Genomic DNA, 27,250 nt, shown 5'->3' on the forward strand with positions numbered 1-27,250 from the left:
AAAAAAAAAAAAAAATTATATATATATATATATATATATATATATATATATATATATATATATATATATATATAGATACAGTTAGGAGCACTCACAGGTGTAGTGATAAAGAAGTGTCTTTTATTGGAGTGTTACAAACTACCCCACATCAACGCGTTTCGGTTCTCTCTGAACCGTCGTCAGGAGAACCGAAACGCGTTGATGTGGGGTAGTTTGTAACACTCCAATAAAAGACACTTCTTTATCACTACACCTGTGAGTGCTCCTAACTGTATCTATTTGTTTCCCTCTGAGGAGCACCCGGGATTTGATCAATTGAGGGTGAGTGCTGGTGAATCATATGACTATATATATATATATATATATATATATATATATATATATATATATATATATATATATATATATATATATATATATATAAATATATATATAAATATATATATATTTGTTTGCCTAATAAAAGAAAACACAATTCTAAGTAACTTTCCAATATACATTCATTGCAAATTTTCTATAGTATTTAAGTTATTTATATATGCATTGCTGTTTAAATAAGTGTCCCTTTCTATTCTCTGCACTGATGGCTCAGACTGTTGATACAATTTAAGACAAGGCAGCTGATTAACAGACCTGCCTTTGCCAGAGAATTAAGACTTTTTGCTTAAAAACAAACAGAGTTAAGCAAATGCAGCTTTCAATAGCAATTACATTTACAAATAACTTTTAAAGAATTGACATTTTTTAATAAATGTATATTGGAAAGAAGCTTAGAATTATGTTTTCTTTTATTAGAGAAGACAAAAATGTCTGGGTTAACTTGTCCTTTAAAGGGATTGTCATGATTTTTTAGGTTTATTTTTTTTTCTAAATTACACTGTTTACATTGCAAATAATTCATTCTACTATTTAATATTTTATTCTTGAACCAACAAATGTATTTTTTTTAGTTGTGATATTGGTGTGGAGGCTGCATTCTGCATGATCCGGAGCTTTGAGAAGGAGCCAGCCAGGATGGAACTACTTTGAAGCAGCTATTGTTTCTCCCCTTCCCATTGTATTATACCACAGCATGGGTCCTGTTTGCAGTGCTAAAAGACATGAGAATAGCACCCAAGTAGGAAAAAAGCAGGGGTTTTCCTGCTTAGGTGCTAGTCACATGTCTGCTATTAGGTGCGGATTATCAATGCAAACAAATCCTTAAGTAGAGGTGCCAGATAGCTGCTATCTGGTTTGCTGCCCATTGTTCTGTTGATAGGCTGCTGATGGGCTGCTGGGGAGAAAAGGGAGGGGGTGATATCACTCCAACTTGCAGTGTAGCAGTAAAGACTGACTGAAGTTTATCAGAGAACAAGTCACATGATCTGAGGGCTCCTGGGAAACGGACAATATGTCTAGCCCCCTGCTAGACATATAAAAACATATAAAAAAAAAAAAATTTCCTGTGGCAGTATCCCTTTAAGAAAAAATGGAGAAAAGCCTTAGTAGAGAGGCATGAATAATTGCCTACGCTGTTTCAGTAGTGAGTTAGACAGTGAAAGCCCCTTTTGATCAGTCACTATAACCCATGTGACTGCACAGACCTTTCTCAAAAAAACCATAAAACTTACCAGGATTCGTTTTTCCAATTTTCCAGTTATCTTTTGTATATGGTGAATTGTCTGCCAGTTCAAACTGAAAAGGCCCGGAGTATGGATCCAAGTCCTTATCGGAGGCACGGATGGAGAGGGACCTGGGGCCTGGAACTGAAGGGGTCTGGAGTTGCTCACAAGCTTCCATGTATGGGGACAGCAGATATGGTGTGTTGTCATTGATGTCTGACACAAAGAGTGAGATGGTGGTGCTGCCTGTCTGTGATGGGTCTCCTGCAGGAAAAAATGGAGGCCTGAAGATGCAGCAACTACACATCATCTGCCATGTTAATGCCTTGTATTATGGTTATAAAGTTTAGGCAAGCAGACATTCATTCACTGCATATGTATTTATACATAAAGGTGGGAGATGACATTGTTTCCCGTAGACAGTACAGTATGAGGGTATAGCTTATTGTGTGCCCAGAACATTCCTTCTCTGTATATTTGTATTTATACATATGGGCAGGAGGTGCCATATTGTTTTACTTAGACAGTACAGTATGAGGGTATAGCTTATTGTGTACCCAAAACATTAATTCTCTGTATATTTGTATTTATACATATAAGAAGGTGGTGCCATATTGTTTCCCTTAGACAGTACAGTATTAGTGATGGACGAATTTGCGCCGTTTCGCTTCGCCGAAAAATTCGCGAATTTCGAGCAAAATTCGCGAAACGGCAAAAAATTCGCGAAACGGCGCCCGTTTTTGACGCCGGCGTCCGTTTTTGGCGCCGGCGTCCGTTTTTTCGGGAAAAAATTTTTTTGACACCGGCGAATTTTTGCCGCGAATTTTCGCGGGCGTTTCGCGAATTTATTCGCTGGCGGCGAAACGCGCAAATTCGCCGCGAATTTGCGCCTGGCGAATAAATTCGCCCATCACTATACAGTATGAGGGTATAGCTGATTGTGTGCACAGAACATTCCTTCTCTGTATATTTGTATTTATACATATGGGAAGTAGGTGCCATATTGTTTCCCTTAGACAGTACAGTATGAGGGTATAGCTTATTGTGTGCCCAGAACATCCCTTCCCTGTATATTTGTATTTATACATGAGAAGGAGGTGCCAAATTGTTTCCTTTAGACCAGGGGTCCCCAACCTTTTTTTACCCGTGAGCCACATTCAAATGTAAAAAGAGTTGAGGAGCAACGCAAGCATGAAAAAGTCCCTTGGGATGCCAAATAAGTGCTGTGATTGGCTATTTGGTAGCCCCTATGTGGAATGGCAGCCTATAGAAGGCTCTGCTTGGCACCATAATTAGTTTTTATGCAATTAAAAATTGCTTCCAAGCCATGAATTCAAAAATCAGCACCTGCTTTGAGGACACTGAGAGCAACATCCAAGGGGTTGGAGAGCAACATGTTGCTCACGAGCTACTGGTTGGGGATCACTGCTTTAGACAGTACAGTATGCGTGATATAGTTTATTGTGTGCCCAGAACATTCCTTCTTTTTATACTTGTACTTAGGTATGTAGGAGGCGCCATAGTGTTTCCCTTAGTATGTGTGTAGCTTGTTGTGTGCCTAGATCATGTTCCTCGTGACCTGAAATTAGTGGTTTTGTTCCCTTGCTAGGAAGAAAACATGGTACTTACCATCATCTATAGCGTGAATCACACAGGCGTATAAGGTTTTATTTACATAAGGGGATTCTCTATCCAGTTCTTTCTTAGTTGTTATGACTCCAGTATTTTCATCCACAGTCACCCAATCTGCCGGGTCGTTGGCAATGTAGAACCTGCACAATACATGAACAGTAGTGAACTGGTGCTGCAATGAACATCTCTGTAAAACAACATTGCCCCAAATTTATAATGGTGTCCCAAAAAGTAGCTATGTGTTCCTTATGTTCATGAGTAACACAGGGATGAAAATGGATACTGGGCAGGGAGATATTAGGATTTAGCTGAGAAGAACATTAAAGAGGAATTATCCCCCTTGTGCAACATGAATGCAATGAATAGGGCATGTGCCCTTTAATCAGGAAAGATTTATTTTTTTCATTATTTCTTGAGCTAAACTGTGTAAGTAGGTAACTGAAGCTTCTCCATGTTTGACCCGTGCAAGGATAATTAGATTGACAATGCACAGTATATAGGAGTTAAATACAGGGATTCTTGCTACATCACAATAACCAAACATGGAGTGGCTTCAGTTCCCTATTTGCCCTGTTTAGCTCAAAAAACAACAAAAAAGTGTTTGGGATGAAAACAATTGCCCCAGTAAAATGTAATTCTAAGCAACTTCCCAATAGTCATTAATTATACGTCTTTCAATGGTTTTAAAGTAATTTTTTATTCTCCGCACTGCTGATATGACTCCTGACACATAGTAGCAGAACCCAGAACAAGCAGATGTTCCTGTATGGATGTTGGTTAGGGTATATACGCAATATGTTGGCGCTATATAAATACATGTTAATAATAATAATATATATAGAGATGGTGTCTCAGAGCAGCAAGGAAATAAAGCCTTCGTTATGCAAAATACCAGAACCTACCTGATCTTGTTCGGCACCCTATCTGGGTCTGTTGCATTGAGTTTCCCCAGGACAGTACCTGCCTTCAGACCTTCCTTCTCCCTAACAATTAGATTCAGGGGGCTGAAGATGGGGGCGTCGTTGTTGTCTAATACTGTAATACTGACGGTGACGTTGTTCAGCACTGGGGATGAGTTGACCTTCACTTTAGAATTCAGGCATGTAAACAACAGTTCTTCATTTTCAACAGCGATGACCACTTTCTTGAATGGGGTTCCTTCAAAATCTAGAGGCTGCAAAGGGAAGGAAATAATGAAATGTCTGAAGTTTCTATGATTCCAAGCTTTAAGGCAATGGCAAATGTGTAGCAACAAATTGCCCCAGAAGCTCCTTTCCATTGTGGGTTCCATCTCTGTTCTTAAAATTACCCAATATGTAATAAAAGGCATTATGTTTACCCTTAGTAACCAATAGGATGTTTGCATTTTTTGCTATGGTTCTGTCTTCAGCTGGTTGCTATGGATTACTGCTGGTTGATAAATGAGCCCCACTGTGTTAAATTGCCTACACAGTTCCACAGGGTAGAGTCCTGCACCAGGTTGGGTATCCATGGAATTCCTGCAAAGCGGTCAGGTTTGGGGCAGAAAATTCAAAAATTCCCTGGTGTGTGGGCAGTCTGCAGGTAACATGCCTGGGTAGCCGCCTACAGTGTGGGGCTGGTCCCTCCCATCCTCCCCTGAGATTTGGGCAAGTTTTCTTCCTCGTTCTGCTCAATCAGTAGTCGGTGACGTCATTCTGGTGTCATGGATCCCGGGTCGTAAGTTTAGCACTATGGGGTCTGGTAGCGGTTTTGGCCAGGGGGATTGTTGTTTGGCCAGGTCTGGCACGGGTCAGTATGACAGGGTGTAACACCAAGCTTCCCTGAATCTAAGGGTCATTTTGGAACTCTGGTTGCTCCACGAGTTGGATGCAGGCTGCCCTTATGGACCCCAGGAACCAATGCTAATCACTGAACCACCATGCTACCCAACTGAGCCACAGTCCTGCTACATATTGTTAAGTAAAAGACGTATATTGTACCTTCTGGATACTGAGGATCCCCTCATTCGTCACCGGGTCTGTGGTCAGAATATAATTTCCCTTCTCATTACCAGCTATGATTTTATACTTTGCCCTCCATGCTGGGGTTTGTGGGGTGTCCATATCATTTACTTTTATCCGCAGTACGTCATTCTTTACTTCTTCCTCTTTGACTGTGACTTTGTACTGGTATGGAAAAAATGTGATTGGAGACAGGTCGACAGTTCCCTAATTCACATTATATAGGGTAATCTGGTCATTATTATTGGTCAGCATGGACACCAAAAGTTACTTACATCTGACATGATGATTTCAGGCAGGTGGTTGTTTCCATCCTCTATATGAATGCTGACTGTAGTGGTGGATGATAACTTTACAATCCCATTATCATACGCACGCACAGTTACCTTAATCAGACTGGCTTTCTACAGGGAAGCATAGGAGTCAGGTTAGGTTAAAAAAACTGGTGTTGCAGGGCCAAGGCCACAAAGTGCATTTGTCATTGGTATCCTGGATGAGAGGAACGCTTAGCACTAAAAAAAAAAGGGCAAAGAATTAGATCGTCCTTACCTCATAACTTAGACATCCTTTGCCTCGGAGCAGGCCGTTTTTGGGGTCAATATTGAATGATAGATCCTTAAGCGAAGGAGAATGGGAGACCACAGTATAGCTCACATCTGAATTTGCAGTGTCCTCCTTGTCTTTGTCAACTGCCAAAACTTGCACAAGTGGGTTTTCTGCTCAGGAATGAAAAAGAAGAAACATTGAAGATTAATGGACCTGTTTATAACCATGTAGTGTCCCTATTTCATCGGTTTCTGGCAAATAGAATTGCCTGGTGATAACCATTATAGTAGTATAGTAGCTTTGGCTGAAAAATAAAACAAATGTCTTTGAAGTTCAACCTCCATGTCCAATTAAAGCCTGCTTAGCTGCTAGATGAGATAGAGCATGGTGATGGTTACTCCAATGTTTCTATAAAATCTGTAACCTTGTTATGAGCTAAGAGGGCCCAGCCTGAAGGTCAGTTAGGGTAAGATTTAGGGTGAGTGCTTATTTGTGCCCTGGGTACCCCTGAAAATATAGCAGGATAACTGTTACCACCAATGGTTCTATATATCAGTAACCTTGCTGTGAGCTAAGGAGGCCCAGCCTGAAGGCCAGTTTGGTTGAGATGTGCGGTGGTTCTTATTTTTACCCTGGGTACCCTGGAACTATAGCAGGGTGACTGTTACCCCAATGTTTCTATATATCTGTAACCTTGTTATGAGCTAAGGGGGCCCAGCCTGAAGGCCAGTTAGGTTGAGATTTGCAGTGGTTCTTATTTTTGCCCTGGCTACCCCAGGAACTATAGCAGGGTGACTGTTACCCTTCTATCTATCTGTAACCTTGTTAGGACTAAAAGGACCTAACCTAAAGGCTAGTTAGGGTGGCATTTGAGGTAAGTACTTATTTGTGCCCTGGGTACGCCTTAAACTATGGTGGGGTAACTGTTACCCCAATGTTTCTATTTATCCATAACCTTGTTATGAGCTAAGTGGGTCCAGCCTAATGGCAAGTTAGGGTGAGATTTGTGCGAGTGCTTATTTGTGACCCAGTGTTTTTGTATATTTGTAACCTTGTTAAGGAGCCCAGAACAAAGGCCAATTAGGATGAGTTTTAGGGTGAGTGCTTAAAAAAGTATAGTTGGGACAGTCTATGGATCAGCTTTTGTAATTCCAGTAAACCTGTATTTTCTTACTACAGTAACTAAAGAGGTATTCATAAAACAAGGGAAAAACAGGAATATGAAAAGCAAATTAAGGAATAATCCACCAACCTAAATTAAAGGATTCTCGTACGGAGATGTTGTATTCCTTTTTGACAAACTCTGGCACATTGTCATTTTTATCCTTAATTTCCACGTTAAAAATGAGAGCTTTATCTACTACCGATCCGGTTTCCCTATCAATGGCATCAAAGCGCACCTAGGATTCCAATTGGAAATGAAAATAGCATTGGTTTATATGCATGGACTGTTGAAAGGCAGGAATTATCACGAGACAATTATCTTCACTACATATAGTCAATATAGGATGAGTGTATATATATATATATATATATATATATATATATATATATATCTCTATCTCTATCTATCTATCTATCTATATCTATCTATATCTATCTATATATCTATATATCTATATATCTATATATCTATATATATATATATATATATATATATATATATATACACACACACACAGTTAGGTTCATAAATATTTGGTTAGAACTGTTTTTTTTCTAATTTTGGTTCTGTACATTACCACAATGAATTTTAAATGAAAGCTAAACTGCAGACTTTTAGCTTTAATTTAATGAGTTGAACAAAAAGATTGAATAAAAGAGGAACTAAAGACTTTTTTTTAGCACAATCAATTCATTTCAGGGGCTCAAAAGTAATTGGACAAATTAAAAAACTGAAAATAAAATGTTTATTTCTAATACTGCTGGCAATGACAGCCTGAAGTCTTGAACTCATGGACATCACCAGATTCTGGGTTTCCTCTTTTTAATGCTCTGCCAGGCCTTTACTGCTTTCAGTTGCTGTTTGTTTGTGGGCCTTTCTGTCCGAAGTTTATTCTTCAACAAGTGAAATGCAGCTCAATTGGGTTCAGATCAGGTGGCTGACTTGGCCATTCAAGAATATTCCACTTCTTTGCTTTAATAAACTCCTGGGTTGCTTTGGCTGTATGTTTTGGGTCATTGTCCATATGTATTATGAAACACCTCCCAATCAATTTGACTGCATTTAGCTGGATTTGAGCAGACAGCGTCTCTGAACACCTCAGAATTCATTCGGCTGCTTCTGTCCTGTGCCACATGATGGATAAACACTAGTGTCCCAGTACCACTGGCAGCCATGCACGCCCAAGCCATCACACTGCCTCCCAAATGTTTTATAGATGATGTGCTATGCTTTGGATCATGAGCTGTTCCACGCCTTCTGCATACTTTCTTCTTGCGATCATTCTGGTAGAGGTTGATCTTGGTTTCATCTGTCCAAATAATGTTTTTCCAGAACTGTGCTGGCTTTTTTAGACGTTTTTTAGCAAAGTCCAATCTAGCCTTTCTATTCTTGATGCTTATGAGTGGCTTGTAACTTGCAGTGCACCCTCTGTATTTACTTGTATGGTAGACTTGTATAGCGATACACCTCCCTCCTGGAGGGTGTTGTTCACTTGTTTGGCTATTGTGAAGCGGTTTCTCTTCACCATGGAAATGATTCTGCGATCATCCACCACTGTTGTCTTCTGTGGATGTCCAGGTCTTTTTGCGTTGCTGAGTTCACCAGTGCTTTCTTTCTTTCTCAGGATGTACCAAACTAGATTTTGCCACTCCTAATATTGTAGCAATTTCTCCGATGTTTTTTTCTGTTTTTGCAGCTTAAGGATGGCTTGTTTCACCTGCATGGAGAGCTCCTTTGACCGCATGTTCTCTGGTACATAGACATGTTGATAGACATAACAAAGGAATTGCCCACACCTGCCCATGAAATAAATGTTGAGTCAATTGTCCAATTACTTTTGCACCCCTGGTCCAATTACTTTTGAGCCCCTGAAATGAAGTGATTGTTTTAAAAAAAGGCTTTAGTTCCTCACATTTTTATGCAATCTTTTTGTTTAACCCACTAAATTAAAGCTGAAAGTCTGCAGTTTAACTGCATCTGAGTCGTTTCATTTAAAATTGAATATTCAATTGTATATTCAAAAACCTTCTTATTTATTTACCACAAACAGAGGCGTCTTCTCCCGGTCAATCGGTCGGTGAACAAACACTTGCCCATTGAGCTCATTGACTGAGAACAAGCCAACCTCCGGAAATTCGTCCACTCCAGGGCCACTGATGAGGTACTTTATTGAGATGTTTTCTGCCCGATCATTAAAGAGCTGAATAAAAAGTAGCAATAACAATAAATGTGTAGTCTTTCAGACCATTTGCTTTTCAGATAGGGTCGGTGACCCCCAATGGAAAGCTAGAAAGAGTCAGAAGAAGAAGGCAAACAATTCAAAAACTTGTTGCTTAGAATTAGCCATTCTATAACACATTAAAGTTAACTGAAAGGAGAACCATCCCTTTAAGATACAATAAAACGCAAAGAAACAACGTTTCTTACATCTCCAGCTAATTTTGGGTAAGGCCCAGGTTCGTTCTCTTCCAAAACAATGGTACTTAGGATCCATCTTCTCTTTGAACGTCGGAGGGGTTTGAGGTGCTCTGTTCCTTCCAGGCTCTGCCAGAAAAGATAGGTATAAGACTGCCTGCTGAGGCTTATACTTGATATATAATGTCCCCAGTGAGAGACTGGAGGGCAGAAATAAATAAAGGCACCCTACAGGTGTTATTAAGAATATTAGGGTTTGCTGCATATAAAACAGTAATACAGGCTGTCTCATACGCTAAAACTGTGGTCATCCACTGGACCAGTCACTTGTTCGAAGCTAAACTTACCCTTTTTGTTTTGCTCCTTTGCCCACTGTGATCTCGCTTGTGTTGTTTCTCCAATGTGTTTGTTACCTGGTGTGAGGGAAACAGAGAAATATCAGTCTGGAGGAAAATCTCTTGGACAAAAAAAGGAAACACCTATTAGATTAAAGTACCAAAGAAGAACACTAGGTGTCACCACACAAATATAACAACCTCTCGCATTTAAATTATGAATGTGCATTTATTCTATAGAATTTCCACAGAAAACATTTTTTAGTGTATACATTTACATCTTCTTTCTTTACTTCTGGGCATTTCCAATTACTGAGAAATGTGAACCTTTGCATAAGGGCTGAGAAATGTCATTCTAACTTGCTTCTGAATACTCTATATGACTGGCAGGTTTAATAGTAGATACATCTTAAAGAAACCCTGCTGCAAATAAACCCAACAATTTAAAGGGATACTGTCATGGGAAAAAAAATTTTTTCAAAACGAATCAGTTAATAGTGCTGCTCCAGCAAAATTCTGCACTGAAATCCATTTCTCAAAAGAGCAAACTGATTTTTTTATATTCAATTTTGAAATCTGACATGGGGCTAGACATTTTGTCAATTTCCCAGCTGCCCCTGGTCATGTGACTTGTGCCTGCACTTTAGGAGAGAAATGCTTTCTGGCAGGCTGCTGTTTTTCTTTCTCAATATAAATGAATGTGTCTCAGTGAGACATGGGTTTTTACTATTGAGTGTTATTAGATCTACCAGGCAGCTGTTATCTTGTATTAGGGGGCTGTTATCTGGTTACCTTCCCATTGTTCTTTTGTTTGGCTGCTGGGGGGAAAAGGGAGGGGGTGATATCACTCCAACTTGCAGTAGAGCAGTAAAGAGTGATTGAAGTTTATCAGAGCACAAGTCACATGACCAGGGGCAGCTGGGAAATTGACAATATGTCTAGCCCCATGTCAGATTTCAAAATTGAATATAAAAAAATCTGTTTGCTCTTTTGAGAAACGGATTTCAGTGCAGAATTCTGCTGGAGCAGCACTATTAACTGATTCATTTTGAAAAAAATTTTTTTCCCATGACAGTATCCCTTTAAGTACAAAATCCAATTCCAATTGGTTTCCAGCTTGGCATAATGGCTGCCAGCCAAACTGCTAAAGGGTAAGTGACAATTGGCTGCAGGTTTTTCCCACTAGAGTATATCCTGAGGGGAAAGAGTCAGGCAAATGAGTTTTTATATCACATGGAGTCTGATTTATGGAACAGACACAGGCTTTTTAGTGACATCCATCCACCCAAGCTCTGTAAAGGCTGTGTGAGGAGAAAGAGACCCTTTGTTATTATATATGTAGCCAAGTCAGACAGTAACATGAATGCTCCCATGGAAAGTGAAAAAAAGACGCTGTATTTGCCTTGTTTGTGAGTTATTGTTCTTTAGCACATCTCTTGTGTTTAATTAACTGTTGATAATATTAATGGTCCCATACCCCCTACTTCTGTGGGAATTTCATGAGAACATATCTGGCAGCAGGGTTTTTTTTCTGGCAAAGCATTTATTTACCATATAAGCATCTGAGGGCCGCTCCTTTAAAGGGGTTGTTAAACTTTGAGTTAACTTTTAATATGAGCTAGAGCAGTGATCCCCAACCAGTGGCTCGTGAGCAATATGTTGCTCTCCGACCCCTTGGATGTTGCTCTCCGACCCCTTGGATGTTGCTCTCCGACCCCTTGGATGTTGCTCTCAATGGCCTCGAAGCAGGTGCTTATTTTTGAATTCCTGGCTGGTAGGCAATATTTAGTTGCATAAAAACCAGGTGTACTGCAAAACAAAGCCTTCTTTAGGCTGCCAGTCCACATGGGCATGTGTAGACGGCTTTGCAGTGATCGCAACACTTCGCATTCAGTAAAATCCGCATCTTAGTGAATTTGCGGAGTTATGTCCATTTGCCAGTGCGAAAATTCGCTTGGCGATAGAGTGTGAATGATCGCTAGCGTCTGTCTCTTTCGTCTGTTAGTAAATCGGCGAAGTGCCTGAATAACGTCACAATGTCAAATTATCGCCAGCGTTAGTCACTTTTGCCCTTTAGCAAATCTATCCCATAGCATGGTTATGTTGCTCTCCAACTTTTATTAGATTTAGATGTGGCTCACGGGTAAAAAAGATTGGGGACCCCTGAGCTAGAGATTTGCAGTTGGTTTTACTTTTTTTCTTTTTGTTTTTTTGGGTTTTTAGCTTTTTATTCGACAGCTCTCCAGGTTGCAATTTCAACAGTCTGGTTGCTAGGGCCCAAATTAAACTAGCAACCGTACATTGATTTGAATAAGAGACTGGGATATGAATAGGAGAGGGTCTGCATAGAAAGTTGAGTAAAAAAAGTAGCAATAGCAATACATGTGTAACCTTACAGGACATTTGATTTTGTAGATGGAGTCAGTGACCACAATTTGCTGGAAAGTGTCAGAAGAAGAAAGAAATAATTTAAAAAAGTATAAAATCTAAATAATGAAGACTGATTGAAAAGTTGCTTAGAATGGGCCATTCTATAACAAACTAAGGGGCCCATTTACTTAGCTCGAGTGAAGGAATAGAGGGAAGAAATCTTCGAATTTCGAATGTTTTTTTGGCTACTTCGACCATCGACTACGACTTTGAATCGAACTAAAAATCGTTCGACTATTCGACCATTTGATAGTCGAAGTCTCTTTAAAAAAAAACTTCGACCCCCTAGTTCGCCCACCTAAAACCTACCGAAGTCAATGTTAGCCTATGGGGAAGGTCCCCATAGGCTTTGCTATCTTTTTTTGGTGGAAGAAAAATCGTTCGATCGATGGATTAAAATCCTTCTAATCGAACAATTTTTCGTTTGATCGTTCGATTGAAAGAATTGCGGTAAATCCTTCGACTTCAATATTCGAAGTCGAAGGATTTCAATTCGGCAGCTGAATATCGAGGGTTAATTAACCCTCGATATTCAACCTTATGTAAATTTGCCCCTAAATGTTAGCTTAAAGGTGAACTACCCCTTTAAAGCTGCCACCCTAGACACAGACCCTCAAGTGCCTATATGGTAAACATGACCCTGTTTATGCCCCATCCCTTAGCAGGGTCGGACGGGGCGAGCGGGACACCGGGAAAAAAGTAGCAAAATAGGACTTTGCGGCTGGGGGATGGTGTGGGGAGCCCCTGAGGCTGTGGGCCCCCCAGTCCGACGCTGTCCCTTAGTCACAATGAACACAAAGAGCCAAGCTTGGGCCTCACCAGAATGGCATAGCATATTAGAATCAGATCTATTATGGCAAGACAGCAACTGATGTGCCAGATCTACCCGTAGGCTAGTAGTACTTACCCAGGTAGCCTGTGTGCAAGAAAACAATTAGTGTTCTATAAACCGTTTTATAGCGGGACGGGGTTTGATTAAACCATTATAGGTTAACAGCCTTTATAACATTGCCTGGGGGTGAAATTGAAGTCAATGACTCTGGGAACAGAATCCTGGCACAGATACAAGATTTCAGTTTCTCTAGAATAAGGGCGAGGTTACTATGTAAAATATTTTGCTTCTACAACTATTTCCTTGATAACAAGAGATAGTCTGCAACATATTGAATCACATGAGTTCCTGTCAGAAAGTTTTGCATAACACGAGATAGATCTACAAAGAAGTTCCGGAGTAGATGGCAAATAAAATATGATAATATAGTGATTTCCCAAATCTTATAACACACCTTCTTGGATATCACTTTGTTAAAGGGATGTTTAGGAGTATTTCATGTAACTCGTTTTACAACTTATAGGGTGTGTTACCCTTTAAATCACTACCCTTTGGTTTGCACCTTAGGGGACGATAGACAGGTACTTACAAAGGCTTAAAACGGTATTGTGCCTTGAAATGACGCCTTTCTTATGTAATTCCAGTTTCCACTTTGTCATAAAGATTCTACAAATGTGAAAAAACCTTTAATAAACACTATTTTTCAATAAAAGTTGCACTATCATATTGTGAAATTCAAGTCTTTCACTCTGGGTTGTACCTGCTCCAGAACCACTGTCTGTGGGTTAAAGAGGTGGTTTACTTTTACGAAAAGTTTTAGTATGATCTGGTACTTCCAAAGAAGTCAATTGAGGCTTCCAAAGAAGTCAATGGCTGCTTCCAAAGCCTCCAAAGAAGTCAATGGCTGCTTCCAAAGCCTCCAAAGAAGTCAATTAAGGCTTCCAAATCCTCCAAAGAAGTCCATTAAAGCGTCTAAATCCTCCAAACAAGTTAAAGAAGGCTCCCAAAGCATCCATAAGAGTCACGGAGCCGAAAAAGTTTTGACTTTTTAAGTCAAAAAAGGGTTAGACAAACATCCTAACATTCCATATAAATGCAGCCCCCCCTCCAGCCCTTTAAAATATACTATGTCCCTCCCATTCAACATCCCCAAGGAATCTTTGAAAGCCTTATTGAACTTATTTGGAGACTTTGGAAGCTTCTGAATTATCCTGAAAACTTTCAAAAACATTTATCAAATGAGTTATTAGCAGCACAGGGGTGCAACTCAGTGTAACAATAGGGCTGAACATACTTTATTTTTTTAATTAGGGAATTTGTGTGTTTTCTGTTATTAATTGTACTAAACAGGGCAAAATCTACAACGGAAAGCAAAGTCACATTCTATTTACTGTTTGTATGAGCACAATCATAACAAATCAGCAGCTGACTAAGAAGCCACTGTATAATGAGCCTCTGCTTATCTCAAAGCTTGATCTTGGGGAAGGGAGGGGTTTGTTTATAAGAAGAACACACAAAAAGCAACTGCCTGTTATATTATATAGCATTCTAAGCAAAATAAATCTGTTGCTAAAAAAGTGAAGTTTTTTGTTTGGTGCAGAAAAAGTATAGTGTTTTGCAAAGGGCATGGGAGACGTTTGTTAAGTATAAATGTAGGGACTGTCCTTGTTTACAACTGTATTTGAAAGCAATGTTTGTATGCAATCATGCAAGAAGTGATTTGTTTGCTTCTCTAATGTACAGCTGTGGGATAGTTCACAATTCTCCCTCTATATGCAATAATGTTGCATGGCCTGCAGGGGCAGGGTTACATTAAACAAGCAAAGGATTCACTGTAGTGATGTGCGGGCCGGCCCGATACCCGCGGGTTTACCCATGGGTCGTGCAAGTACGGGGCGGCTGGGTGGGTCGGTGCGGGTCTATAAAAGATGCGGGCGGGTGCGGGCTGAGGGAGGGTGGGTTAGGGTCGGGTAGTGGACACGGTTGCCACCTGCCCGATATTTTACCGACCTGGCCGGTAAAAATGATGGCTGATCCCAATGTTATTAATAGGGAAAAAAGATAAATATATAGGAAGGCCGGAATTGTTTTCCAGAAAAGGTGGCAACCCTAGGTGCAGATTGGGAAACCCCAACCGGCAATTAATTCACCCAAACCCAACTAATTCACTGCTCTCTATTTGACTTTAGAAGAACAAGTGGCACTCACTTGTGTGATATGTTTAGGTGGAGTGACAATACTGATGGTTTCACAAGGCCCTTTGGCCACATGTGTTACGTTAGAGTGAATTGTTTACAATGTAAACAGTGCAATTTAGGAATAAAAACTACACCATAAAAATTATGACAGAATCCCTTTAGGAAATACATTTCTAATATTATTATGATACATAGAGTATATAAACTTATATCTTAGTATATAGAAGGAAAGAAAGCAAAAAGAGGGCACTCTCCAGATTCAAGGCCAATGTCAGCCATGTTGAATCAATGCCTACAGCAAGGAGCCAGAAAGCACTGAATCAGCAGTTTCACTAACAGTGTAAAGTGATATAACATCACTACCAATATTTACACACAGTGAGTGCAAATAAACCCTGCCAGCTGGAACTTGTTACACTCAACAGAAAGAAGCTTAGATTTCACGTGCCGGTTCAAGGCTTGTTTATTAAATAATGGGTCAGAGAATTTCCAGAGAAAACAAGTCATAAAGATAATTATGATTCTTGTGAAACCAGTTTTTCTCCCATATTTCAGTATGAATAGGGTTCCAGAATAAATGTATTTGTATATGACATCCACACAGCTCCTAGGACAACTATACATTCACTTTCCCCTTCTTTATTTATTTAATTGTGGAAGGGGGCTGTATTTTTATATATAGGGCAAGATTGAGACAGTAGGGAAGGATGGAAACAGCAGGGCTGGAGAAAGTACAACAGGATGCAGACAGCAGAGCAAGATGGGACATAGAACAAGATGGAGACAGTAGGGCAAGATGGGTCAGTAAGACAAGATGGAAACTGTAGGGCAAGATGGAGACAGCAGAGCAAGATGGGACATATAACAAATGGAGACAGTAGGTCAAGAAGGGAGAGTAGGACAAGATGGAGACAGTAGGGCAAGATGGAGACAGCAGAGCAAGATGGGACATAGAACAAGTGGAGACAGTAGGGCAAGAAGAGACAGTAGGATAAGATGAAGAATGTAGAGCAAGATGGAGACAGAAGAGCAAGATGGGACAGAGAACAAAATGGAGACAGTAGGGCAAGATTGAGACAATAGGGCAATAAGCGACAGTAGGGCAAGATGGAGACATTAGGGCAAGAAGAGACAGTAGGACAAGATGGAGACAGTAAAACAAGATGGAGACAGAAGAGATGGGACATAGAACAAGACGGAGACAGTAGGGCAAGATTGAGACAGTAGGGCCAGATGGAGACAGTAGGACAAGATGGAGTCAGAAGAGAAAGATGGAACATAGAAGAAGATGGAGACAGTAGGGCAAGAAGGGACACTAGGGAAAGCTGGAGACATAGTGTAGGGTTTGTAGCTGAAGGGCCACAAACTGCAATGCCCACTGCTCTTCTACTAGTAAAAGACCATGTCTGCAGCTCTAGGGTCACTGCTGAAATACAAATAACAGCTTCGAAAAAACAGCAGAGAGCCACATGATGAATATCTTAGCTGAAGGGTTGTCAGATCTACTACAACTTCCAGCACTCTTTATTAATCAGTAGATGGCTGAAGCTGTACAGCTGGGGCAACCCAACGATTGTCTGAAGCTGGCCATAGACACAAAGATTCCAACCATTGAACAAAACAACGAGTCTGACGATTTTCCGACTGTGTGTGGAGTGTCAATCGGTTGTTTAGCTGATCAGACAGGTTAAAAGATTTATATCAGCTACAGATAAGATCTCTCCATGTATTGTCAATGGGAGATTGTCGCTGCTATTTGCAGGACATAACTGTCGTACAATTGCTTTCTGTCAATTAATGGCCAGAGTATCGTGTGATTTGTTCTCTTTACTACTTTGTATTAATCTGAATGGTTAATTGCAGGTCGGAAGATTGGCATGGACGATCGTTCGCCTGACATCTGTGAGTCTATGGGCAGCTTTACACTCTATGCCCCATGAGCAGGAGGAAGCAGGAGAGAGAGTTATACAGAACAATACAGTGACCCACATTTACTGATTATAAGGCCCCGGGGGTGGGTTGCCCCCAGGAACTGGTTCTTTCATAAATCTCCATTCCTGCCCTGATGAGATCACACTAAAGTTTCCTCTTTTTAATTATTTATTGCAATGACACAGCCGTAACAGAAACCCCTTGGGGCAGGTTTGAATTATTTTTCCCGTGTGAAAAGTTGCATTTTACCCACAGATCAATAATTATTTCACGATAATGAAACTTTGAGACTATTTTTCACTTTTTCAGGTGTTTTCTTCCATTAAACTCAAGTCTGGCAAAAATTGTATTCACATTAATTTCCCTGGCAACAAAAAAACAAAAAAAAAATCGTTTTTCACATGTTGATAAATCTGCCCCTCTCTGTTCAATGAGCTAGGGAGTAAGTGTATACAAGATTAAATGAGTGGTGCAATCTTACATTCCTTAGCCCTGAAACTTTTGCTCTTATATCCTCTAGCCAAAAGACTAACAAACCTGGAGAAGCACTGACACTGTGAGCCTAAGGGGTGAGGAACAGGCAGACTATCATGGCTTCCTTTCAGTCTGTGGAATCAGGTATCTTGGCGCGAATCCATGACTGGCGAATAAATTCGCTCATCACTAGCAGCCAATCCAGTGTCGGACTGGGCCGGCGGGACACAGGGAAAAACCCCGGTGGGCCCCGGGCTCTTGTGGGCCCCGCCGGCCCAGATCCGCTACTTAGTGGGGCGGCGCGACCCCACTTTGTTTGGGGTCGCGGTATAATAGAGTAACTGCGCATGCGCATAAAGGTAACGCCGCGCGCCTGCGCACAAACACGGCACCGCGCGCATGCGCACTAGTCCCCTAAAGCACTCCGGAGCGGTAGCGGCGGCCGGAGGGGGGCCCTGGGGCAGTAGCCCCGGTGGGCCCCACGCCTCCCAGTCCGACCCTGAGCCAATCATTCACCCTCCTTCCCAAAATACCAGCAGTCATGCCAAGGCAGCATGCCTGCTATAACAGGGTGGTTTTATTAAAAAGGAATTGCTTACATAGAATTAAGCAAGTATTTTATCATTACATGATGTACTTACTCTCACATTTGCCAGGGGGGAGGGGGTCAGAGTTATTATGTAGAAGTGTGACACACAAGTAAAGTATTTGTGTAATGCTCATTGCATTTATGTGTAATTACAGCCCTCAGCAGTATTGTGTTTCCTCTCTGCACATATTGTTTTTTTTCATGTTAGATGCTTTCTGCCCGAGAGCTATTGGCAATACCCATACATGCTGTGACAACGATGCCTGAGGAAATTAGTTGGTCCTTATTAGTTGTGTATCATCATATAGACCGAAGGTATTCAGGGTGTTTTTTTCTGAAGCATTAAAACCACCGCAGCATCTCCCATTGGCTGTAGGCATTATTATCATTATTCCTTTTTTATATAACACCGACATATTCAGCAGAGCTGTACAGAGATTATACATCATTCCCATCAGTCCCTGCCCTAGCAGAGCTTACAGTCGAAGAACCCTATCCCATTCACACACACACACACTAGGGTTAGTTTTATGAGGCATGCTATTGGATGTCCCAATATGTCCTTTACATTAGGTATACTATGCAACTTATTCTGCTTGTATCTAAATGTCAGACACCAGCTGAAGTAACTATCTCCAGTTTCGACTAGGAGGCAGTATAGGGGCAAACATTGTTGGTGCCATGGAAGAAGGCTTATATTTATTGGTTGGACCACCAAGTATGAAATGATGGTTCATCCAAGCACTGCTCTGCTGGTCTTGCAATATGGAGCAGTCAAGTTTTGGTTTTGTGGTCTCTAACTGGTGTCATGGAAAGAAGGCTTACAACTATTGACTAGACCACCAAGTATCACATGATGGTGCAACCAAGCATTGCTCTATTGGAGGGTAAAGCCAAAATCTCACAATGGTGCAGTCACCCATTAAACTATTGGTCTGTAACCTCAAGTATCACATGATGGTGCAGCCAGATTCTACTCTATTGATCTGTAACCCAAAGTTTAACATAATGGTACAACCAAGCACTGCTCTATTGGTGGGTAACCCCAAACTCAGATGATGGTGCAGTCAACTATTAACCTATTGGACTGCAACCTCAAGTATTACGTGATGGTGCAGCCAGATTCTACTCTGATGATCTGTAACTCCACGTATCACATGATGGTGCAGTCAGATTCTACTATGTTGATCTGTAACCCCACATATCACATGACGGTGCAACCAGATTCTACTCTGTTGATCTGTAAACCCAAGTTTCACATGATGATGAAGCCAAGTGCAGAGCAAGTAGTCTGTAACCCAAATATTGCGACTGGCAGAAGTGAATCCTACAGGACACTTCTAGAGACTTCCTTTTGAGCCTCTTACTATTGCCATAATGTTTACATAATTATTTCACATATACTGTTTCTAGAATTTGCCTAGGCTTTTCAAGATACAGAATATCTAAACGTCACCTGGTCCCACAACAAAGCCCAGTCTAAAAAAATTCAAGGGTTTAGAGGGGAGATAAAACCCAAGATTATAATGTCAATAATATGCTTATTAGATGACACAGAGCTGCTCTACAGCTACCCAGATATACCAACTCTTCACAAATAAATATAACCAGGTCATCAAAAAACCCACTTTTTCAATAGACGTAAAGTATAAGTGCATCATTTAGTGCCCACAATTAAATAGTGGGCACTGTTAAATAATAGGTTTAAGGGCCTTTTATTACACAGTCTCTCATTACCTATAACTGCCCCAGAGCTTTAGAGAGATCCATCTTACTCAAAAAATTTAAAAAAAAATATTTATACCTAAATTATAAATCCTAACTATACGACAGGGAATACAGTCGCTGATGGTATTGTTTACTCTATTAAAAATGACAGTGAGTGAAGTAAACACTAATCATACTGTTCTCACTCTGAACAAAAATGGACAAAAGAAAACACTTTAGTAAATTAAACTTTAGTGATCCATTTAATCTTGTGACTGCCGGTAGGTTTATAAGCTTGCATTGTGGCAGACCAGTTTTGGGAGTTATTAACATTGTATAGGGCTAATTGCAGAAATCCCCATTTAAATCTGAAGAAAGCAACAATGGTAATCCATAGTAATTAAATAGCTCTGAAGAATATCGGTACCCATTACTCTTGGCCTATTTATCTCAGCTACACGTTTCTATGTTTCCCCTCCCCATCGCTCACTTTCCCACCCTTCGTCTCCTTTCTTTTGCCAAGTATCTATGACATGTCGTGCTGTATAAAAATGCGCCCTAAGCCCCTGGGCTTTTAGTTTACTATATACAGGGATGGGTTATATCATATGTGCCTGTGGGTGTTTTTGTCTTGCACTGTAAATCATATAAATAAAGGTTGTTAGCAGAGTGTTTCAAGGTTATTTTATTCAAATATATCTCTTCACTTCTTTCCAACACCCTTTCCTTATTTATGCTACAAAATAATGCATAATAATGGCATGGTCTGTGCTGTCATAGATTATTTCATGTCACTATATAATTTTATATATATATATATATATATATATATATATATATATATATATATATATATATATATATATATATATATATATATATATACACACACACACACTGTAATTGTATAAATGATGCTGTCACAACAACTGTGATTCACAATGGGTAACCCTACAGAAGTTTTTATTCAGGCATTATAGGCAAGAACCTCAACTTGGAAGTTCCATATACAGTAATGTCAGACCCCATGTTAGTTCAGAATACCCACTGTACAGACTGTTCTAGACCAGAAATTTAGAATTTACCCCAAAATCACTCCACTGGTCTTCAGTAGAGATGTCGCGAACTGTTCGCCGGCGAACTTGTTCGCGCGAACATCGGGTGTTCGCGCTCGCCGGAAGTTCGCGAACGTCGCGCGACGTTCGCCATTTTGGGTTCGCCATTGTTGGCGCTTTTTTTTGCCCTCTCACCCCAGACCAGCAGGTACATGGCAGCCAATCAGGAAGCTCTCCCCTGGACCACTCCCCTTCCCTATAAAAACCGAAGCCCTGCAGCGTTTTTTCACTCTGCCTGTGTGTGCTGAAGAGATAGTGTAGGGAGAGAGCTGCTGCCTGTTAGTGATTTCAGGGACAGTTGAAAGTTTGCTGGCTAGTAATCGTTTTGATACTGCTCTGTTATTGGAGGGACAGAAGTCTGCAGGGGTTTGAGGGACATTTAAGCTTAGGTAGCTTTGCTGGCTAGTAATCTACCTTCTACTGCAGTGCTCTGTATGTAGCTGCAGTGGGCAGCTGTCCTGCTTCTGATCTCATCTGCTGACTGCTGCAATAACAGTAGTCCTTGTAAGGACTGCTTTTATTTATTTTTTTGTTGTTTTACTACTACTACTACTACTACTACTATAAGAGCCCAGTGCTATTAGTCTAGCAGTGTTGGGGAGTGGGACTGGTGTGCTAATCTGCTGCTCCTAGTAGTTCAGCAGCACCAACTTTAATTTTTTTTTTTAATATTCATTTTTTTTTATTTTACTTTTTTTTATTTTACTACCGCTGTAGTAGTGTATAAGTTGACCTTTTAGGCATTATTTGCCCTGTAGGCATTATTTGCACACTGTTTTCTTCAACCCGCCATCGAGCTGTGTGACCTTGTTCACATTCTGTCTAAATATCCATAATATTACCGTCTCCAGAAAAAACACCGGAGTCACTTTTTTCAAGCAGCCATAATATATTTTACGTAATCCGTATCCACCGCTGTAGTAGTGTATACGTTGGCCTTGTAGGCATTATTTGCACACTGTTTTCTTCAACCCGCCATCGAGCTGTGTGACCTTGTTCCCATTCTGTCTAAATATCCATAATATTACCGTCTCCAGAAAAAACACCGGAGTCACTTTTTTCAAGCAGCATTCATATATTTTACGTAATCCGTATCCACCGCTGTAGTAGTGTATACGTTGGCCTTGTAGGCATTATTTGCACACTGTTTTCTTCAACCCGCCATCGAGCTGTGTGACCTTGTTCCCATTCTGTCTAAATATCCATAATATTACCGTCTCCAGAAAAAACACCGGAGTCACTTTTTTCAATCAGCATTCATATATTTTACGTAATCCGTATCCACCGCTGTAGTAGTGTATACGTTGGCCTTGTAGGCATTATTTGCACACTGTTTTCTTCAACCCGCCATCGAGCTGTGTGACCTTGTTCCCATTCTGTCTAAATATCCATAATATTACCGTCTCCAGAAAAAACACCGGAGTCACTTTTTTCAAGCAGCATTCATATATTTTACGTAATCCGTATCCACCGCTGTAGTAGTGTATACGTTGGCCTTGTAGGCATTATTTGCACAGTGTTTTCTTCAACCCGCCATCGAGCTGTGTGAGCTTGTTCACATTTTGTCTAAATATTGATAATATTATCGTCTCTAGAAAAACCACTTGAGTTACTTTTTTTCAAGCAGCATTCATATATTTTACGTAATCCGTATCCACCGCTGTAGTAGTGTATACGTTGACCTTGTAGGCATTATTTGCACAGTGTTTTCTTCAACCCGCATCTAGCTGTGAGTATTATCGTTTCCAGAAAAACCAACTGAGTTTTTGTTGTTGTTGTTGTTTTTTTAAAAATAATGCCAGGCAAAGGCAGGCCGCCACGCAGAGGCCGTGCTAGGGGCCGTGCTGCTATGCAATCCTGTGGCCCTAGCAAATTGCCCAGTTTTAAAAAGCCAATGACCCTGAACTCCCAAAATGCTGAAGAGGTAGTTGACTGGCTTACACAGCACACCCCATCCTCTACCGTTTCTAACTTTACCACAACATCCTCCTCATCCTCCACTGCTATGGCCACCCCACGTAACACTTCCTCCACCACCGGTGCCCCTTCTTCACTGGGGTCAGAGGAGTTATTTTCCAATGAGTTTCTTGAACTGAGTAATGCGCAACCATTATTGCCAGAAGAAGATGAAGGAGATGAGGACCTTACACCAGATTTAATTCTGGCAGAGAACACGATAGAGATGGACATAATGAGTGATGAGGAGGAGGTCCCCGCTGCTGCTTCCTTCTGTGATGTGTCAGAAGAAATTGATGCATCTGAGGAGAATGATGATGAGGAGATTGATGTTTTGTGGGTGCCTAGTAGAAGAGAGCAAGAGGAGGGTAGTTCAGATGGAGAGACGGAGAGTCAGAGAGGCAGTAGGAGAATAAGACTTAGAAGAAGCAGGGAGGACAGCCCGCAGGGATCAGCAGGGCAACAACATGTATCGGCACCTGTGTTCAGCCGGCCAACGCACCCGCCATTGCCGCCAATACCGCCAACTCCGCCAACTTCTACTGTTACCGCCAGATCGCACACTTCCAAAAAGTCAGCAGTGTGGGATTTTTTTAATGTGTGTGCCTCTGACAAAAGCATTGTAATTTGCAATGAGTGCAGTCAGAAACTGAGCCTTGGTAAGCCCAACAGCCACATAGGTACAACTTCTATGCGAAGGCACATGAGCGGCAAGCACAAAGCACTTTGGGAGCAACACCTCAAAGGCAACAGGCAAACTAAAAGCCACACTCCTTCTGGTCCAGCATCTTACTGCTCTACCTCTGCTCTCCTTGACCCGTCTGAACCACCCTCCACTCCGCCTTCCACCTTGACCACCTGTTCCCATTCCCAGTCATCTGCCACCAGCCAAGTTTCTGTGAAGGCCATGTTTGAGCGTAAGAAGCCAATGTCTGACTGTCACCCCCTTGCCCGGCGTCTGACAGCTGGCTTGTCTGCACTCTTAGCCCGCCAGCTTTTACCATACCAGCTGGTGGACTCTGAGGCCTTCCGCAAATTTGTAGCAATTGGGACACCGCAGTGGAAGGTACCCAGCCGCAATTTTTTTTCTAAAAAGGGAATACCACACCTGTACCAACATGTGCAGAGCCAAGTTACCGCATCTCTGTCACTTAGTGTTGGGCCAAAGGTCCATATGACTACTGACGCATGGTCCTCCAAGCATGGTCAGGGCAGGTATGTCACCTACACTGCCCACTGGGTGAACTTGGTAATGGCTGGGAAGCAGGGAATGGGTAGCTCAACAACAACAGTGGAGTTGGTGTCACCGCCACGGATTGCACGCGGTTCTGCCACCACCTCTACTCCTCCATCGCTCTCTACCTCGTCTTCTTCTTCTTCTTACTCTGCTGCTGGGTCCTCCTTCTCCTCCTCCACACCTGTGCACCCCCAGCTCCCCCTAGGCTATTCGACGTGCCAGGTACGCCGTTGTCACGCTGTCTTGGGGATGACGTGCCTGGAAAGCAAAAAACCATACCGGATCTGTACTCCTGTCATCTCTGCAGTCACAGGCCGATCGGTGGCTGACCCCACACCAACTGCAGATCGGAAAAGTGGTGTGTGACAATGGAAGCAATCTGTTGGCAGCGTTGAGACTAGGCAATTTAACACATGTGCCCTGCATGGCACATGTGTTAAATTTAATAGTCCAACGTTTTGTCTCCAAGTACCCAGGATTCCAGGACGTTCTCACCCAGTCCAGAAAGGTGTCGGCCCATTTCAGACGTTCCTACACAGCCATGGCACGCCTTGCTGACATTCAGCAGCGCTACAACATGCCAGTCAGGCGTTTGATTTCTGACAGCCAGACTCGCTGGAATTCAACGCTCCTTATGTTGGAACGTCTGCTGCAACAACAAAGGGCCGTCAACGAGTACCTTTTTGAACTGGGTGGTAGGACTGGATCTGCACAGCTGGGGATTTTTTTCCCCCGTTACTGGGTGCTTATGCGCGATGCCTGCAGGCTCATGCGACCTTTTGAAGAGGTGACAAATATGGTCAGTCGCACCGAAGGCACCATCAGCGACCTAATACCCTTCGCTTTCTTCCTGGAGCGTGCCGTGCGACGAGTGACAGATGAGGCTGTAGACCAGCGTGACGAGGAGCTGGAAGCGCACGATTTCTGGTCGGAATCACCAGAACGAACCCAGGCACCTGCTGCAACGCAGGGAGAGGTGCCAGAAGTGGAGTCAGAGGAGGAAGGTGGCTTTGTGGAGGAGGAGGAGGAGGACCAACAGGAGCAGGCTTCCCAGGGGGCTAGTGGTGACCTTTTGGGGACCCCTGGTCTTGTACGTGGCTGGGGGGAGGAGACCGTGGATGATGCAGTCCTTGATAATGAGGAAGCGGAGATGGATAGCTCTGCATCCAACCTTGTGAGAATGGGGTCTTTCATGCTGTCATGCCTGTTGAAGGACCCCCGTATCAAGAGGCTTAAGGAGAAGGACCTGTACTGGGTCGCAACGCTACTAGACCCTCGGTACAAGCATAAAGTGTCAGAAATGTTACCAACATACCACAAGTCCGAAAAGATGCGGCATTTACAAACCAGCCTGCAAAACATGTTGTACAATGCTTTTAAGGGTGATGTCACTTCAGGAACTCATCAACATTCCAGGGGCAGAGGTGCCAGTAATCCTGCCACGAGCACACCTGCAAGGACAAAGCCCTTTGGCCAGTCTGTAACGTCAGACATGCAAATGTTTTTCTGTCCAAGGCAGCGCCACAACCCTTCTGGATCCACCCTCAAAGAACGCCTCGACCGGCAGGTAGCGGACTACCTGGCATTAACTGCAGATATCGACACTCTGAGGAGCGATGAACCCCTGGACTACTGGGTGCGCAGGCTTGATCTGTGGCCAGAGCTGTCACAATTTGCCATGAACCTCTTGTCTTGCCCAGCCTCAAGTGTGCTCTCAGAAAGGACCTTCAGTGCAGCAGGAGGGATTGTAACTGAGAAGAGAACTCGCCTAGGTCACAAAAGTGTCGATTACCTGACCTTTATTAAAATGAATGAGGGGTGGATCTCGGAGGGTTACTGCACGCCGGAAGACTTGTTCTGACTTCTATGCAGCTGTCCTTCTCTTCAAGCCTCATGACTCCACACACAGCTGTCCTTTAGCGTCCTCCTCCTCCCTCCGCCACCGTTACAAACTAGGGTGCAAACCCTACTGGTTTAATTTTTTCTGGCCTCTGTGCTTCAGTGGCTGCAACCAAAAAAACTGGGCAAACAATGTCTACAAGGTCAACGTATGGCAAAAAATGACTATTTTCAGCATTTATATGGCATATTTTTTCTGGCAACTGTGCTTCAGTGGCTGCAACCAAAAAAATGCATATTTTCTGCATTTATATGGCATAATTTTTCTGGCCTCTGTGCTTCAGTGGCTGCAACCAAAAAAATTTATATTTTCAGCATTTATATGGCATAATTTTTCTGGCAACTGTGCTTCAGTGGCTGCGACCAAAAAAATGACTATTTTCAGCATTTATATGGCATATTTTTTCTGGCCTCTGTGCTTCAGTGGCTGCGGCCAAAAAAACTGGGCAAACAATGCCTACAAGGTCAACGTATGGCGAAAAATGACTATTTTCAGCATTTATATGGCATATTTTTTCTGGCAACTGTGCTTCAGTGGCTGCGTCCAAAAAAACTGGGCAAACAATGCCTACAAGGTCAACGTATGGCAGTTGTTTAAAGAGAACAGTAGATTACTAGCCAGCAAAGCTACCTAAGCTAAAATGTCCCTCAAATCCCTGCAGACTTCTGTCCCTCCAATACAGAGCAGTATCAAGCAGATTACTAGCCAGCAAACTTACTATCATCTGTCCCTGAAATCACTAACAGCTCTCCCCCTACACTATCTCTTCCAAGCACACACAGGCAGATTTTTCAGATACATTTTTGCCCTTGATCCCCCTCTGGCATGCCACTGTCCAGGTCGTTGCACCCTTTAAACAACTTTAAAATCATTTTTCTGGCCAGAAATGTCTTTTCTAGATGTTAAAGTTCGCCTTCCCATTGAAGTCTATGGGGTTCGCGAACCGCTCGCGTTTTTGCGCAAGTTCGCGAATATGTTCGCGAACTTTTTTTCCGACGTTCGCTACATCCCTAGTCTTCAGGAAGAGATGCAAGCACCCAATATCTAAGGACATATGTCCTATAGGGCAGTTTAATGCATCTTAGGTTATTTCATCATTTATAAAATTCTCATTTGATCTGAGTTTCCCTACAGGTTCTACTATCATCCATGCTTGACAATTATATTTAAATATGGTACCTATATGGTATCTATCTATCTATCT

General features: G+C 41.9%; 1 protein-coding gene across 3 annotated transcripts in view; it reads right to left on the reverse strand.

Moving 5' to 3' along the window:
• cdh26.L (cadherin 26 L homeolog) overlaps positions 1–27,250 on the reverse strand; it is a 72,369-nt gene that overhangs the window by 23,093 nt on the left and 22,026 nt on the right. For all 3 annotated transcript variants that reach the window (XM_018234982.2, XM_018234984.2, XM_018234983.2), the window contains exons 3-12: positions 9,689–9,754; positions 9,354–9,470; positions 8,968–9,126; positions 7,014–7,161; positions 5,765–5,931; positions 5,491–5,619; positions 5,195–5,380; positions 4,136–4,407; positions 3,231–3,373; positions 1,611–1,865 (exon numbers count right to left, since the gene is read on the reverse strand). In XM_018234982.2, coding sequence (XP_018090471.1) covers positions 1,611–1,865; positions 3,231–3,373; positions 4,136–4,407; positions 5,195–5,380; positions 5,491–5,619; positions 5,765–5,931; positions 7,014–7,161; positions 8,968–9,126; positions 9,354–9,470; positions 9,689–9,754 — 1,642 coding nt within the window. The remainder of the gene's footprint in view (positions 1–1,610; positions 1,866–3,230; positions 3,374–4,135; positions 4,408–5,194; positions 5,381–5,490; positions 5,620–5,764; positions 5,932–7,013; positions 7,162–8,967; positions 9,127–9,353; positions 9,471–9,688; positions 9,755–27,250) is intronic.

Source organism: Xenopus laevis, chromosome 9_10L, assembly GCF_017654675.1.
Source record: "Xenopus laevis strain J_2021 chromosome 9_10L, Xenopus_laevis_v10.1, whole genome shotgun sequence".
Lineage (NCBI taxonomy): Eukaryota > Metazoa > Chordata > Amphibia > Anura > Pipidae > Xenopus > Xenopus laevis.